This window comes from Myotis daubentonii, chromosome 17 (assembly GCF_963259705.1).
Source record: "Myotis daubentonii chromosome 17, mMyoDau2.1, whole genome shotgun sequence".
NCBI classification, from domain to species: domain Eukaryota; kingdom Metazoa; phylum Chordata; class Mammalia; order Chiroptera; family Vespertilionidae; genus Myotis; species Myotis daubentonii.
Genome location: NC_081856.1, coordinates 16,249,488 through 16,266,871, shown reverse-complemented (window position 1 = coordinate 16,266,871; position 17,384 = coordinate 16,249,488). Strand labels below are relative to the sequence as shown.

Below are 17,384 nucleotides of genomic sequence, written 5' to 3'. Positions count from 1 at the left end.
TGTGCTTGCAAACAAGGAAGTTTGCAAAACAGGGACACAGTCAAAGGGGTCTTGTATTAAGCACCTTGAAGCAGCCTCTGGGTGCTTGGTTCATTTCAAAGGACAGAGTCCCTTCAGGGAGGTGTGAGGAGTGAGTGCCTGTGGGAATCTTGGAGCTGCTACAGAGGCCTTGCTCAGGGGTCCTGGAATTCAGGCTGGGGCCTAAGTTCACCCTCCAGGCCCTCGTCCCCCAAGGTAAATGGAAAAGCCATATTTTCTCAATTATATGTAAAGGTCTTCGGTTTGATTGCTGTACTTTCTGGGACCATCAGGGAAACCAAGTTGCTTTTCTTGCCCCTCAAAACACTGCATTTCTCTCTCTCTCTCTCTCTCTCTCTCTCTCTCTCTCTCTCTCTCTCTCTCTCTGTCTGTCTCTCTCTCTCATTCACACACTCACATTCAATGATATATAAAATTAGTTTCAAAGACAGCAAGGCCTTATGCTTCTGGATTAGAAAGTTGTAGAATGAACCAACCCTCAGCTGTAATCCAATTTAATTATACACACATTTTTATATCTGGCCGGATCTAGCAGGATCCTTTCTAGTGTTGTATTTGGAAGAGGGGAGCAAGAGAGTCCTAAAAGCCCACTCACCCACTCATGACTAACTCTGCCTCTGGGACACCTATGTTGGTGTCATGTTTCTCTCCCTAGGGCTGCCCTAGTACAGACCTTTATTACCTCTTGATTGGATTAGTGCAGCCAGCTCTCCCATTGTCCCAGTCTCCAGTTACTCTACGTTTCTCTCTCATTAAATTGTGCGATGATGAGGTTCAGGAGCCTATAAGCATCTTATTCTTATTTTATTTCATTTAGGCCAATGAAAGTGTCACCCCCTCAATGAGACTTCTGTTTGTTTCCCCAGCCAGCATTGATTGCTGTACCCTCTGGGTTTCCATCATTAGTTAAAATTCTTTGTGACTTTTGCCCCCCTAGATTGCAGGTGTCCTTGTAATTTGTCAGGACCTCATCCCAATTTGTCTTTTATCACATATCTCTGTTTCCCCATTGGGTGGCCAGTCCTGGGGACACCTCTGACACAGGGCGGAATTCTTCACTCACAGTAGTTACACCCTAGATGATTGAATGGAATTGAGTTGGGTCACAAGGATTTTAGGGGCATAAACATGGCCACTGGAAATTAGAATGGATTAGAAAAAGAAAGGCCACGGAATGGAATGCACACTTCATGAGTTGCCCAGCCCTGCTGGCCAGTGACTAGATGGAGGTGTTTCTCACATGCCTTTGTTGACCCTAAAAAATGAAAATAGCCTGTTGTTTACCAGCAAAATTACTTCATTTGGGAACTAGAGACCCAGCGCATGAAGTTCGTGAACGGGGCTGGGTGGGGAGAGGGGGAGGGTATCCTCCTCAGCCCTGCCTGCATCCTCTCCAATCTGGGACCCCTAGGGGAATGTCCGACAGTCAGACATCCCTGGCAGTCAGACATCCCTCTCACAATCCTGGACCGCTGGCCCCTAATCGCTCACTTGCCTGCCTGCCTGGTCGCCCCTTACTGTCCCCCCTGCCGGTCTAGTCGCCACTCACTGTCCTGCCCCCCTCCCGCCAGCCTAATTGCCCCCAACTGCCCCCCCCCGCTGGCCTGGTTGTCCCCAACTGCCCCCCCTGCTGGCCTGGTCACCCCAAATGGCCCCTCTGCCGGCCTGGTCGCCCCATGCAGCCTGCTGTTTAGTCGTTTGGTTGTCCCTCACTAACCCCCCTGACAGCCTAGTTGTAGGCAGCCATCTTGTGAGGTTGTGAGGGTTAATTTGCATATTACCTCTTTATTATAGAGGATAGCAGAGAACTGCAATTTAGGACAAGCAAACTATGACAAAGCTGTAGGCAACTCTGGAGAACAAAGGAGAGGAACACTTTTGTATAGAGAAAAGGGAGGAGTTGGAAAGGGCTGTTGTGAACAAAATGTCCATGGGAGGAAACCTGAAGTTCAAAGTGTAGTGGCTTCTCATTGGCTGAATCATGACAGTTTCTCATTGGCTAGGTCTGTTGCTAGGCAAGGAGAAAAATCTTCCTTCCTTCTGCTGGAATAGTAAAGCAAGTTTCTTCTTATCAAGAGATATAAGGGTAAGCTTCTTCCTTTTGGAATCTGTAACGTGTAGGTGAGTGGTAGTGAGTGAGAGCTCCCTCTGTAGGACTATTTGACTCCATTTTAAATTATGTTTCCTTGTTCATTTTTATACCTGGTTGGCACAAAGCAATGGCTCTCTGCCTTGACTGCTCAAATCCAACCCAAATTAAATTAGAGTCTCCACAGTGAGACTCAAGCAGGGGTATATTCCAAAGCTTCTGGGAGATTTCAGTGGGCATCCAACCGAGAAGCACTGGCATAAGGAAATCAGGGCCTCCATTCTTTTATGGAGTTACCCAGAGGTCACTGCAGAGTCCTGCCAAACAGATACCAGAGGGAGGCAGGGAGGAATGGTGAGTGGGTGGATAGCACCAACAGGAAAATGTTAGGTTGCTCATCTCCTGTCACACCTGGTCTACCCTGTCCTCGGGGAGCCTTGGAGCTTTAGGCAAGCCAGGATAGAAGATGGGAAAGGTCATGGGTGCTGGGAGAAGGGGCACTTCAATTTCAGCTGTCTGGAGGGAATCCATTTTTAGGGTTCTTAGTCTAGCTATTGTCCCAAGCAACGAAGTGCCCCAGTCACACCAGCCCACAAAACCAGAGCAGAACCACCAGGCAACAGGGTAGTCACACCTCAGTGCCTCCGGGCATGCTGTTCCTCCACTGGAGAGTGCTCTCCGAAGGGCTTTTCCCGGGAAAGCATCCATTTTTCTTCTGCTGCCAATAAAAATCCCCAGCGCTGTTCTTTCTCCTTCGCTTCCTTCGATTGCTTCTGACAGAGTTTGCCAGTTAGCTGAGGTCAGGATTTCCTTTTTACAAACAACCTGCTTTCAGTCAGTGGGGCCAAAGGTTTCCTAAATTACAAACCCTTTCATTTCTTCGGCTACAAGTTCTCCTGTCAGTTTGTATCATGGCACAGAACGGAGAGAAATGGAAACATGCTGAGAGACACCCGAAAGAAAGGAGAACTTTTACTAAATTTCTCCTTCGGGCTGTCAAAAAACTATCCTGAGTGGGTGGACAGGACTGTTCCAGCTGCAGCTTTTGTGGCTGCATATCGGGTGGGCACATGTTGGAGGCTTGAAATTTCTTCCAGGTCTGTAGTAAATGAACGTACAATACCCATGGCATTGTCTCTGCATTCTGTTGAATCAATGGCCTCCTTTATATCCATTGGAATTGGGAAACACCCATGTCATAATTCAGATGTTTTGAAAAGCAGACTTAAAAAGTTGTTGCAAAATGTAGGTGTGTCTGACATTTGTAAATGCTGATTGGAAGATACATTTTAAACCAAGCTCTGGAAGGATGACAGAATTGAGGTGCTTAGGTTTAAAAGAAAAAGCACTCAGGCATCACTGGGCATCTGTGCTAACGATGGACAGGATGCCAAATACCTTGGTGTGTGGTGACAGAGCAGGGGCCACCCCAGCTTCTCTGACCTGAGCGCTCAGTGATTCTCTGTTGTATCCAAGAGTCAGTTGGGGTCTTGACTCGAACTTATTTGATGTGACCTCTTGGGCAAAACATTTAACCCGAGTTTTGTAATGTGTAAAATGAAAGGGGTTCAACCAGGGGTGGGCAAACTTTTTGACTCGAGGGCCACAATGGGTTCTTAAACTGGACCGGAGGGCCGGAACAAAAGCATGGATGGAGTGTTTGTGTGAACTAATATAAATTCAAAGTAAACATCATTACATAAAAGGGTAAGGTTTTTTTTTTGTTTGTTTTGTTTTTTTTTTTTTAGTTTTATTCATTTCAAATGGGCCGGATCCGGCCCGCGGGCCGTAGTTTGCCCACGGCTGAACTAGACAGTACTCAGACCTAACATTTGAAGTCAAACTCAGTGTAGAAAGGTGTCAGTCTGGGTGCTGATGCAGGAGCCTGTTCCTAGCCTCTTCTTTCTCTTTCTTCCATCAAGGTGGGGTGGGGCGTCACGCTCATGTATAATGAAAGCATGTGTAATACAAGCTCATGTATAATACAAGCTCATGCATAATTTCATTGAGCCTGAAGTTAGGACAGACAGTTAAAGTGCTTACCCCGTGGCTGGCAAGCCCCTCGCCCTGCGCTCTGTGTGCTCCAGTCCCACGTCCCATGGTGTCTTTCTCATCTTCCCTGCTCCACTCCTTCCCGCCCTAAGCCTCCCTCATGCTCTCCCCACCTCCCGCTCTGCTAAAGCCGGCTTCAGCCTCAGGCCTCAGCTCAGACATCAGCTCTTCAGGGAAGCATTTTTCCTGCCTGCCCCATTGGCGATGCTCATTAAAGCTTGTTTTATCGCTGTAATTAATTCTTTGTTTTTTGCCACTGCCCGTATCCTTGAGGTCTTGAACTAGACTGTCTTTTGTATCTTGTTTCCTGGGCTAGGACAGAATAATGCAGTGAGCTTCCAAGTGGCCTGTGCATTCAAGGAGCTGGGTCTTTAGTTAGGGAGAAAAAATGTATGTAAATACTTAGCCAGCACAATAATAGGCAATCTATATAATAAAAGCCCAGCGAGCATTATGGCAGAACGACAAGAATGACTGGTCACTATGATGCGCACTGACCACCAGGGGGCAGACAATGCAGAAGCTGCCCCCGGGTGGTCAGTGTGCTCCCACAGGGGAGCATTGCTCAGCCAGAAGCTGGGCTCACAGCTGGCAAGGGCAGTGGTGGTGGTGGGAGCCTCTCCCACCTCTGTGGCAGCACTAAGGAGCAGCGAGCCAAGTGGTAAGGAGCAGTGAGCAGGCGGGCACTAAGGAGCGAGGGGGTCCTGGACTGTGAGAGGCCACAAGACCGGCTTAGGTACTCTCCCTCCTCTCCCCCACCACCCAGTGCACAAATTTTGTGCACCAGGCCTCTAGTATTAAATAATATGCCAAGCAGAGTCCCAAGCACGGTGTACGTATTAACTTACTTTGTCATAATAATGCCCTAATGTAGATATTGTTATGCCCGTTTTACAGGTAAGGAAATGGCACAGAAGTTAAATAACTTGGTTAGCTAAGTCAGGGAAGCTGGGATCAGAACCCAGTCAGTCTGCCTGCAGAAGCCAGGCTCTTAACCACTAGGCCACACTATCGATTTCACAGTGGTAGTGAGAGCCCTTCCTTTGGCAGTGTCCACATTCTTCTAGTGTCTCACCTCTTCCCGCCTTCCCTCCCCGCCCCCCAATCCAACCCATTAACAAGTCCTGTCATCGCTGTCACTCAGATTTCCATTTACCCATCCTAATCTGAACCTGGCCGTTGCTCGCCTGGACTGATAGCTCGTTTTCCCACCTCTGTTGCCTTCTATAGCCCCTTGTTTACCCAACAGCCCTGAGAAAACTCCTCAGTGGCCTCCCGTTCCCTTTGGAATAACACCCAAAGCCGTACTGTGACCTCAGGGTTTTCCCAGTCTCCATTCCTTTCCCAAGTCACCTCTTCTTGTCCCATGGGCATGAGTTTTACTCCCAGCACACACTAAATAGAAGTATTTTCCCCTGAGGACCTTTGCCTATATGCTCTGCCCCTGGACTTTAGATGCCGCCTACTTCTTAGCGTTTTGTCTCAGTTCAAACATCTGGTCTCTGTTCATCGTTTCCAAGGAAGCTTATGCACTGTCACTTACCCATATCCCTTGTTTTAATTTTCCGTAAGGAGTGTTTCCTAGTGAATGTGTCTTATTCATTAAATCATTTCTTGTGTGTTCCCACCTGGTCCAATGTCAACACCATCCTCAGGATCAGGGACCGGCTACCTTCAGCTCCTAGAACAATGCCCTCATGGTGGGGCCCCCGTGAGTCTTTATTGCAAGGAATCATAGGACTTGCCTATAAGACTCTAGATGTGGGTGGGAGAAGTTCAAGAGAAGGAACTCACACGGTGCGCCATGATGGAAAAGAAGGCTCTGCAAGGGGGAGGGCACTGGAGCTTGACCTGGTTTGGGTAGTCTGAGGGTGGAGAGTCATTGCTGGCAACGGGGAGTGCTCTAAGCCAGCAGTCACCAACCAGTGGACTGCTGCTCTAAGCAGAGATAAGGCTTATGGTTTGTTTGGTTTATTACAGGGCCCAGTTGATGTGCATTGAAGGGTTGCTCAGAATAATAATGTGAGAGAATGTCAGGAAAAAAAGTAGACTGTATTTGGCAACTCTAGAATGTCAGGTAGAGAAATCGGGGCTCTAATCTATGCTCAAAAGGGAGCCTAAACATTTTGGCCAGGAGATATCGTGTTAAAAATGGTGCTTTAGAAAATTCATCTTTTGAGGGTATGTCCTCCATTTTGCCCATTTCCATACTTTCTTCACCCAGTACCTAAACATCCCTCCACTGCCTACTCTTGCCTCTTTAAAGACTTTCTCCAAGTATTTTTCATATTCAGGAGTTCTGAGCATGCTCAGACCCTTCATAACGCCTGCCTCTTGTCCTGTTGCATGCCTGTGAAAAATGTACATGGTGGGGCTGATAAATGGCTCAGAGAACTGCATGTTGGATTTTCACGTGTTTGCATGTTGTGTGTCTAAGATGAAATCCCAGGAGGAAGCAAGTTGTGCTAGTTTATAGCTCTCTGTCCATGAGTAACCTGACCAACTTTTAGAAGTATATCTTGTGGGCATTCTTTTTGATAAAACTGCTTTATATTGCTGTCCCTCCGGTGCATACGTGGCTAAATCTATGCTCTGTCATTCAAGATCTTTCATGCTGAATTCTGTTCTGTGGTAGATACATTTGAGCGAGGGTCTGACTTATAGAGTTTTGGAGGAAGGAAAGAGCTTTTCCATTCATCTGTTCTTACGGCGAACAAAGAACCAGCTGTGACCCTTCCAGATTAGTCTCCTCAGGGACTGATGAAGCCGTTACTAGAATTGCTTCATACAACTTCTTTTGTTGGACTATGAACATTGCAATGCAACCAGGTCCTGCTATTTCTTGTAACCAGGAGATAAAGAAGAAAATACTGACAACCAAGGAGCTTACAGTACTTCACAAATCAATTTTATTAATTTAAACACAAAATTAATGAAGAAGAATTCTGTACACAACTGTGGACACAACACACCTTTATACAATAAGGCCGAGATAAACTTTGTCTTTTCAATCTGCGGAGTACAAAAACATAAAATGAAAAGATGAAAAATTGTCAAATTCTGTTTGCCCAAGCAAAAACAAACAAACAAAAAACAACCCCAAACAATTGTTAAATAATTTGGAGAATTTTCAACTGACTAATTCTAGCAGCAACATGAAGAAAGGGAGAGGGTAGCTCTTTAGCTACTTTGGGTCTTAGCTGGTGTTTACCCCACCCAATATAATATTAAAGGAAATTCATCCAAAAAGTAATTTCATGACAACAGAAGGCTTTATAGATAAGAGGAACTAGTGCTCAAAGTAATCCCTTTTGGAGAAACATTTTGTATGGTACAACAATAGATGACAATTTTAATTTCCCAGATTTGTCGTGTAATATGTAAGACAGGTGAAAAGAAATATTATTTCTTGGTGGTGATGACTGCCACGTCCACTGCCAGCAATGAACTTTCCTGGGAGGGTGGGTGGAGAGTAGGAAAGCAGAGGGAACATGAATGTAGAGAGTAATGCAAACTTTTGCTAATTTCCAGATGTATGGTGATGTCCTCCTTTATCTAAACAAGGAAATGCAGACATGATCATCTAAGCACATGAAAACGTTGCTAGTCTCCAATTCATGAACCATTTCATTAATAAAATATGTCTATCATCCACATATTTTATGTGGGAAGAAGCATTTGAATAATCATTTTTTCCGAGTACTTACATATAATACATTAGTCTTTGAAAATGAAAAAGTGAGGTTCTAAGAGGATTTTTTTATTCAAATGATTAAAGACACTGCTGTATTATTTTACCAAGGCCTTCCTCACAGCACACACAAAACAATGAACTGATTGGGGGAGGGGAGACTTGGAAAATGAAATCCTATTGACATCCATGCTTTTGGTCTTGACAACATTATCTAAAAAAACAAACAAAAAACCTATTATCTACATATTTATACCCAGTACACTTTGCTAAGGCCCTGCACATGAATCTGTGCATGTACTGCCTCATACTTCTATCAAGGCATTGCTGCCTTTCAATATTTTCTAAACAATATGTAAAAGAATCATCCATTATTACAAATTTACACCAAAAATTCTTTCTGTACATGATTGTCTCAGTGATGTACATATTATACGTTTAAATTAGACATACTTTAAACTACTTTGCAATGTGCTAAAATTCAAAGTCCTTGCTGTGTCATGAGGCCAAGGCCTTTAATCGCTTATTTCTTAGGCTACTCATAGTCTCTTCAATTACTGGATGCCCGCGAAGTCTGTTCAAGGGAACTGAATGGTACTCAGATTATACCTCAATAAAGCTGTTTTTTAAAAAGTCTGTTCATAAATAAGTAGAGGTGTGCAGATTACCCTGGGTATGAGACACCGAAAAGTAAACCTTTGTAAGAACATCCCCCACTGGCGTTCAGGAAACATTTCCATCTTCATTGTGCAATCAAGTTGCCGTATTGGAGAAGCTGTTTATGTCACATTGAAGATGCTGAAGACTCAGGCGTCTGCAGGTCCTTTCTTCACAGGTTTGAACCATGTAGTTAACCATGCAGTTAATGTGGCGAAGACACATTACATTGTACTAGAACATTCTCATGGCTTCTTTTCATTGGATTCACAGTACTCGAGGCAACAGCTGTTTGAAGAAATAACGTGCGTGGGCCTTCATTTACCACGAAGGCAGAGGTGAAGGCCGGCAGCAGCTGGGCGTCACCACGCTGAAATGGGTACGTTCGCTAGTCCGGCACCGACATAGACTCAGGCCTGCTGGGTTCGTTCATTCCTGGTCACAGGGCAGTTACGCGGTTTCAAAGTGCTATGTGGCGGTTACAGGTACTCCAGTTCCAAGGCGTGGTGGAGGGCCATGAGGTCCGAGTGGCTGGAGATCCTCCAGAAGGGCATGGCGTGCTAGGGAAGGGCAGACACGGGTGAGGACACACCAGGCTCCAGCCCCAGCCCCAGCCCCAGCACTGAAACCTGCCTTTGCAGTCCACTCCAGGGCTCCCCCCCCCCCCCCCCCCCCGCACTGCCAGCTAAGATCTTAACATCACAGCTGTTTAAGCCCAAAATCCAAACTGAATGCTCCCCTAAGAACACTGGGACTGCATTTTAAAATGTGAGATTTCTTGAGTAGATCTACACCGTGACTTGAACGCAAATTTCAAACGTAGATAAAACAGTAGCTGTGACTGAAACTTTGTGAAAAACCGTTGCCTTGGGAAATACGTATCCAGTGGATATTTAATGCCGAAGGTCTAAGAAGTTTTCCTTAGTGGGCAGTATTTTACAAAGCTTCATTTTACTCATGTAAGAAGCAACTTTTTTTTTCATTTATTTCCATCAGGCATTCTTTGCATTGACCTTAAAATGGCTTTACCACATGAGGAAACCTTAAAAGAACATTTTTAAAGGTGTTTTTTGTTTTTCTAATTGTTTAATCAATCTAAAAATTAGGTTTAAATGATGGTAATATTTGTAAAACACCTGAATTAGCCAGAGACAAAACAAAACAAAACAGATTACTGCATCACCCATTTAGGATGGACACAATATTATAGACTTTCACTGCTCAAGGTATATAGTAAATATTTACACACCAGCAAAATCTTTTTCTTAAGTAAGAGACAAAATTCTATTTGGGTTGTTTTGGCACAAAAATAATGTGAAGGCCTGGGTATACTTTGCAGTTACGGTTCTATGGAATTGTTTAAAAATTCAGACTAATAGAATTTGGCATGGAAGCAAACAGTGGGCCAGAGAGGTTTGGGGGATTATCTGTAGGGAACAGTGGAAACTACTCACTGTTCTGGTAGCTGTTTTATTCTGGGAAAGCAAACTATTAAATTACTTATTAACATGTCTTTTCCCTGGTAATCTGCTAAAAGCATATACCATAGTCTAATATCAAATGTAGACCTTTCTTGACTCTATATCTTTATCCTTTGTAACAGGATAGTTCAGAATCAGGTACTAGAAATCTGTTTTCAAATTTTTAGGATGCTCCATTGAAAACCTTAGACTAGAAAAACAGGCTGTACTATTTTGCATTCATCAATGTTTTGAATTTGCAGGCATGGTGTACCAGCAGTTCTCAACCTTCCTAATGCCGCAACCCTTTAATACAGTTCATGTTGTGGTGACCCCCAACCATAAAATTATTTTCGTTGCTACTTCATAACTGTAATTTTGCTACTGTTATGAATCGTAATGTAAATATCTGATATGCAGGATGTATTTTCATTGTTCGCGACCCACAGGTTGAGAACCGCTGGCACTGTAGACGATGCCCCTGTCACAGCCTGTGGATGAGTAGCAGAAATGTACACTAATCATGAGTGTGCACCTATGTGTTATAATAGGAATAGGAGGGGCCAAGCCCCTTTGCCAGGGGAACTGGGAAACACCTGATAAGAGGAGGTAACAGCTGAGCATGGTCTGAAATGACAACCACTAAGAAGAATTTTTTAATGGCTGTTTGTATTGGGGGGTAGAGGATAAAGGAGAAATTCACTATTAGGATATTGGCTGTGTGAGAGAGAAATATATGGTTAGTGACATGATTGGCTGCAGGAGCCAAATGAGGCAAGGCCTCCTGAACCAAGGAGTTGATTAATGGTAATGATAGTTAGGATTTATTGCGTATGGTGTCAGGCATGGTCCTAGCCCTAGTCACAGACTCCCCCATGTAAGCCTCTCTATTATCACTACTTTACTGATGAAAAACGGAGGCTTAAGGAATGAACAGAGAGGAGATGTGAATAGCAGCTGGTAAGGAGTAAACCCAAGATTCATACAAGGTCTGGTCTACACCTGAGGCCTATATGCTGTAATGCCTCCTAACTATTCTCTGTGGCCTTTATATTCAGCAGTAAAAACACACACACTCCTTCCCATGCTCTGTTTGGTAAGGGACACTGAAAAATCTGAGTGACTATGATACAAGGATTGGGTTTGAAAAATGTTGACTCAAAACTTTCCTTATTTTTCTCTTATTAGAATAGAAATCCATGCATATTGTAAAATATTTGTAAAATGTAGACCTATACGAAGAAAATCACCTCTACTCCTACTTCCCAGATAACCTTCATCAATGTACCCACTCATATTTGAAATGGTGCAAATACAGTAGTACAGGCATACCTCGTTTTATTGCACTTCACAGATGTTGCATGTTTCACAAGTTGGAGACAAGATATTCACTTTATTGCAGTGGTCTGGAACTGAATGTGCAATATCTCCGAGGTATGCCTGTGGGTACCATTCAGCATCCTGTTCATTTTACTACCTAAGCCCATTTCTGATACATCACTTTTAAGGATAATTATTCACTAGTTATTGAAAAAAACTGCAAGTATTCAAATGTACACAGTGTTCTTTTACATTTAACCATCTACTTGGTATCTATTTTTAATATTCCTTTTAATAATTAACTTGTTTTTCTTAATTTGTCAGAGATTCCCTGAGCAGCTGAATAATGGGAGTTATAGAGTAGTTCTAACTGCTCTTATGTCCCAGGATGTAACAGAGGCTGTTAAAGGTGCTTCAGAGAGCCATCCAGAAATTTTCAGGGCAACTGTCTTTATAGAGCATGTTCAGTAAAATTATTTTGCATGCCAATTATCTGAAGTTAGACTCGTTCCTCACAGACAACAATACAAACTAGAAAGCTATTGGTGCTCTCAGAAGCATGTCATGTAGAACACAATGATTGGCAAAGAAATTGAAAAGGGAACTGAAAAAAATACCCGGCTCATTTTTGGTACATGGTTAATGTATAAATTGAGCATTTAATTCCATAGTAAACAAAGGACCTAGACAATGGCTATGTGTTTTTTCTTTATGGGTTGAGGAGGTAATGTCAGCCTTGAGCACATTTAATTTAAACTGTTTTACTTTTAGACCATATTAAAAACATGTTATGGAAGGAAGGTGAGATTATCTGCAAAGATCCCTGCATTGCCTTGTTTAAAGACATCAGGATTTCAATGACAGTAGTCTTCCTATGTAGAGCATGTCAAGCAGCACCCTGAAACATGTTCAAATGATGCAATATGCCTGTGGTATGTTACAGACAACTCATCACAGTGCAGTAGTAACAGGGTCATTCGAGCAAAAGTGTAAAAGTTTCTACAACGATAAGTGGCAAACCTTAGGTGTATGTGAAAGAGAACAGGCCGTCTCTGGGGACACTCCCAACGTGAGGACAGCAGCTCCATTATCAGCAGTGCTGCATAACATGATGGTAATGATCTCAGCTATAATCAGGTGTTCCACTCTCTCTAAAATATGTACACTTACTATAACGTGACTGATAAGAAGATGACTGATCTCAGGGGCTCAAACTCATGTTATTTCCCCTAACTAGGCACGTACTGATGTGAAGATTTTATGGATCTAAAGGAGATTCCCAGGACAAGGAGGTCCAAGGTAAATAATTTTTTTCTGCACTAGTGTTTAGCCTGGAACAAATATTTCTTATACAAAGTCAGATATAGTGCCATGGTGGGAGAAGGAGGTGCTAGGCCAGCGGTTCTCAACCTGTGGGTCATGACCATTGGAAAACACATATAGCACATCAGATATTTACATTACGATTCATAACAGTAGAAAAATTACAGTTATGAAGTAGCAACGAAAATAATTTAATGGTTGGGGGTCACCACAACATGAGGAACTGTATTAAAGGGTCACGGCGTTAGGAAGGTTGAGAACCACTGTGCTAGAATGAGGAGATGATACCATACTCTTAACTCTGACTTTAGTCATGTGACTTTGAATTATGACATAGTTTCCTTGGAAGTTGTTTATTTATCTGTAAAATGAGGGTTTAGGAAAAATGACTCGGGGTTGTTTCTAGGTTTAATAAAGTCTATGACCTATATAAGTACTATAGCTACAGAAGTTGATTAATATATAATTGTACATGATATATGCCCTCATTGACAAGAACCAGCAGGCAAGCCATATCTACTAAAACTATTTCATTATAATGTAAGGTAGTATAGGATTAAGGGTCAAAATGACCAAGCCAGAGCAATCAGGCAGGAAAAAAAAGGCATCAGAATTGGAAAAGAAGTAAAACTGTCTATTTTTAATGACATAAATTTATAGAGCATTTAGAAAATCCTAAAGACTCCACCAAAAACCTATTAGATCTAATCAATAAAATCAGTAAAGTTGCAGATACAAACATGCTAGCATTTATACATACTAATAACAAATTATCTGAAGAAATAAAGAAAATGATCCCATTTACCAGTGTCAAATCAATAAAATATCAGAAATAAATTTAACCAAGGAGGTGAAAGATCTCTACACTGAAAACTTCAAACTATTGATAAAAGAAATAAAAGACACAAATAAATGGAAAGGTATCCTGTGTTCATGGATTGGAATAATTAATATTGTTAAAATGTTGATACTACCAAAATTCATCTGCAATACCAACCAAGATTCCAACGGCATTTTACAGACGTAGAAAAAAAAATCCTAAAATTTATATGGAACCACAAAAGATCTGAATGGCCAAAGTAAACCTGAGAAAACAAAATGGGAGGCATCACTCCCTGATTATCAAAATATTATGGTACGAGCATGAAGAAAAACACATAGACCAATGAAATAGAATCAAGAGTCCAGAAATAAACCCATGCATATATGGTCAACTAATATTTGACCAGCGAGCCAAGAATACTAAATGGAGAAAAGACAGTATCTTCAGTAAATGGTGCTGGGAAAATTGGCATTTTGCATGTAAAAGAATGAAACTAGACCCCCATCTTGCATCACTGACAAAAAATAACTTGAAATGGATCAAAGACTTAACTGTAAGACTGGAAACCACAAATCTAGAAGAAACCATTTTTGTTAAAAGGTTGACATCCAACATATTTAACGAACTCATACAATTCAATAATCCAATTAGCAAATGGGCAGAGGACCTGAATAGACATTTTTCCAAATAAGACAGACATATGGCCAACAGGTGCATGAAAAGGTGTTAACATCACTATTCACCAAGGAAATGCAAATCAAAACCACAATTGGCTGTTACCTCATGCCTGTTAGAACAACTATCATCAAAAAGACAAGGAATAACAAGTGCTTGTGAGCATGGAGAGAATAACAACCCTGTGCACTCTTGGTGGAAATATAAGTTGGTATAGCCATAATGGAAAACCGTCTGGAGGTTCCTCAAAAGGCTAAAAGTAGAATTTGCACATGATCCAGCAATTCTACCTCTGGGTATATATATCCAAAGGAAATAAAAACACTATGTTAAAAGATATATTTGCACCCTCACATTCTTAGCAGCATTATTTACAATAGCCAAAACATGGAAACAACCTAAGAGTCTACTGACGGATGAATGGATAAGGAAGATGTGGTATGCATATTCAATAAAATATTATCCAGCCATAATAATGAAGGAAATCCTGCTGTTTTTGATAATATAGACATTGAGGACATTATGCTAGACACAATATTTGTTCTCTGACTTATTTTATCTCATTTATGTGTGGAATCTTACGAAAACAAAAAATAAAAAACAGTCCCCACCCCAAACTCAGAGAAAAAGATATCAAGTTTATGGTTACCGGAGGGGAGTTGAATAAAGGTGGTCAAAAGATACCAATTTCCAGTTATAAGATATTTAAGTACTCAGGTTGTAATGTACAACATGGTGACTATAGTTAATACTGCTGTATGGTAGATTTGAAAGTTACAAGAGCAGATTCCCAAGAGTTCTCATCACAAGGAAAAAAAATCTTTTAAAAAAATGTATATGAGGTAATGGATTTTAACAAACTTATCATGGTAATTTCATATGTTTATCAAGTAATTATGCTGTTCACCTTAAATTTATACTGTGCTATATGTCAATTATACTTCAACAAAACAAAAAAGTAAAATGATAGACTCAGAGAGAGGAGAACTCAGCTGTAAGCTGGAAAGGGTAAGTTGGGTCTACATTGAATTTGAAGAACAGGCTAAGTTGGTTAAGGAGATGGTGTGTTCATGATAAAGACTAACAAAGATTTTTCCAGGTAAAAGTACTTGGAATATCTAGCAGGGAAGGGTGGCTGGCTGCCAGGAGAGAAACTAGGCAGAAGGACAGTGGCAATGGAGTTGGGACAATGGATAGAAGACACAGTGAAGAGAAAATTCACATGACAGGAACGAGGTAGAGAGCACTGGAAAACATGAGTGGGTGAACTGGTTTGGGAATGCATTTGCTGGTATTCAGCTGGGAAGGCATGGGATACCTAAATGCCACTAAGTATCTAGGGTCCTGGAACTAAAAACAGAGCTAATCACAAATCTCAGTAGAAATGACAGCTGCAACTGTGATATGTATACAAAGTAGAATATGTTTTGGGGTCATTAAAACAAAAATATTCCCTGAACAATGGGAAAAGAATGACACATCCTTCCTGCCCCTCTTGCTTACACATGCAACTCCCCAAATTCCCTTATGCCACCTTTCCTCCTCACCTGGTATTTTGCATTTATCCCTGCTGGTTATATGTAAAACCAACAATACAAAACCTGGGTGCACGGACACTCACATGTAACTGAATTTTGCTGAATTAAACTTAAGTACACATAATCTTTGGCCCAAGTATTGGAATTTATCTCATAGAGACACTTGCCCAGGAACAAACTAAATGAAAACTGTTCACTATAGAACTGTTTATAGGAGTTAATGGTGGAAACCACCTAAATGCTCAGCCATAGGGGACTCAAATTATAGCACATCCACACAATGGAATACCGGCGCAACAAATTTGAGAGTTAGAGATGCACAGCTCCAGGTACTAATAGGGAATGACTGCCAGTATATATTATGTGAAAAAAGGTGTATAGTTACCATTTATATTACAAAATAAACATATCTGTGCTTTCATCTAAGATCAGAAACAAGACAAAGATACTCACCCTTGCTACTTTTATTCAAGATGGTATTGGAAGTCCTAACCCTAGCAATCCAAGAAGAAAAAGAGATAAAAGGCATCCAAATTGGAAAAAGGAAGTAAAAATTTTTTGTTGACGAAAACATACTAAATATTGAAAACCCTAAAGACTCCAGAAAATACTTAGAACAAATAAATGAATTCAGTGAATTTATAGGATACAGAAATCTGTTGTATTTCTAGACATTAAGAATGAACTATTGAGAAAATAATTCCATTTACAATTACATCAAAAAAGTACCTAAGAATACATTTAACCAAGGAAATGAAAGACCTGTACTCTGAAAACTATAAGACATTGATGAAAGAAAGTGTAGATGATACATATATAAAATGGAGGAAAATCTTGTACTCACGGACTGGAAGAATTAGTATCATTAAAATGTCCATACCACCAGAAGCAATTTACAGATTCAATGCAATCCCTCTCAAAATACCAACAGTATTTTTTCCCCACAGAACTAGAACAAGTAATCTTGAAATTTATATGGAACCACAGAAGACCCCCAAATAGTTAAAACAGTCTTGAAAAAGAACAACAGAGGCATCCTGGTTTCAAACTATACCCCAGAGCTCTAATAATCCAAACACTATGGTATTGGTGCAAAAACAGATACACAAATCAAAGGAACAGAATAGAGCCCAAAAATAAACCCATGCTTATAAGATCAATTAATCTACAACAGAGGAAGCAAGGACATACAAGGAAGAAAAGACATCTCTTCAATAAATGTCATTGGGAAAACTAGACAGCTACATGCAGAAAAAAAAAAAAGGCAACTGGACCACTTTCTTACCCCATATACAAAAATAAACTCAAAATGGATTTGAGTGTTAGACCAGAAACCATAATACTCTTAGGAAAAAAAAATACTAAAGAGCTTAAGCACAGTTAAGGAAACCATTAACAAAACAAAATGATGACCCACTGAATGGGAGATTTACAAATAATATATCTGATAAGAAGTTAATATCTAAAGTATTTAAAGAACTTATATAACTCAAGGTCAAAAACCAAACAATCTGATTAAAAAATGGAGAGAGAACCTGAACACACATTTTCCATATAAGACATACAGATGACCAACAGACACATGAAAAGTTGCTCAATGTCACTCATCATCAGGGAAATGCAAATCAAAACCAAATGCTGTATCACTTCAGATTGGCTGTTATCAAAAAGACAACAAATACCCAAGTTACAAGTGTTAGTGAGAATGTGGAAAAAA

General features: G+C 41.2%; 1 protein-coding gene across 14 annotated transcripts in view; it reads right to left on the bottom strand.

Annotated features, from left to right (window-relative positions):
- Positions 1-7,066: 7,066 nt before the first annotated feature.
- The window catches only part of EYA1 (EYA transcriptional coactivator and phosphatase 1), a 302,957-nt gene continuing 292,639 nt past the window's right edge, over positions 7,067-17,384 (bottom strand). For all 14 annotated transcript variants that reach the window (XM_059672901.1, XM_059672898.1, XM_059672900.1 and 11 more), the window contains one exon: positions 7,067-9,088. In XM_059672901.1, the coding sequence (XP_059528884.1) occupies positions 9,008-9,088 (81 nt within the window). In that variant the 3' untranslated portion in view covers positions 7,067-9,007. The remainder of the gene's footprint in view (positions 9,089-17,384) is intronic.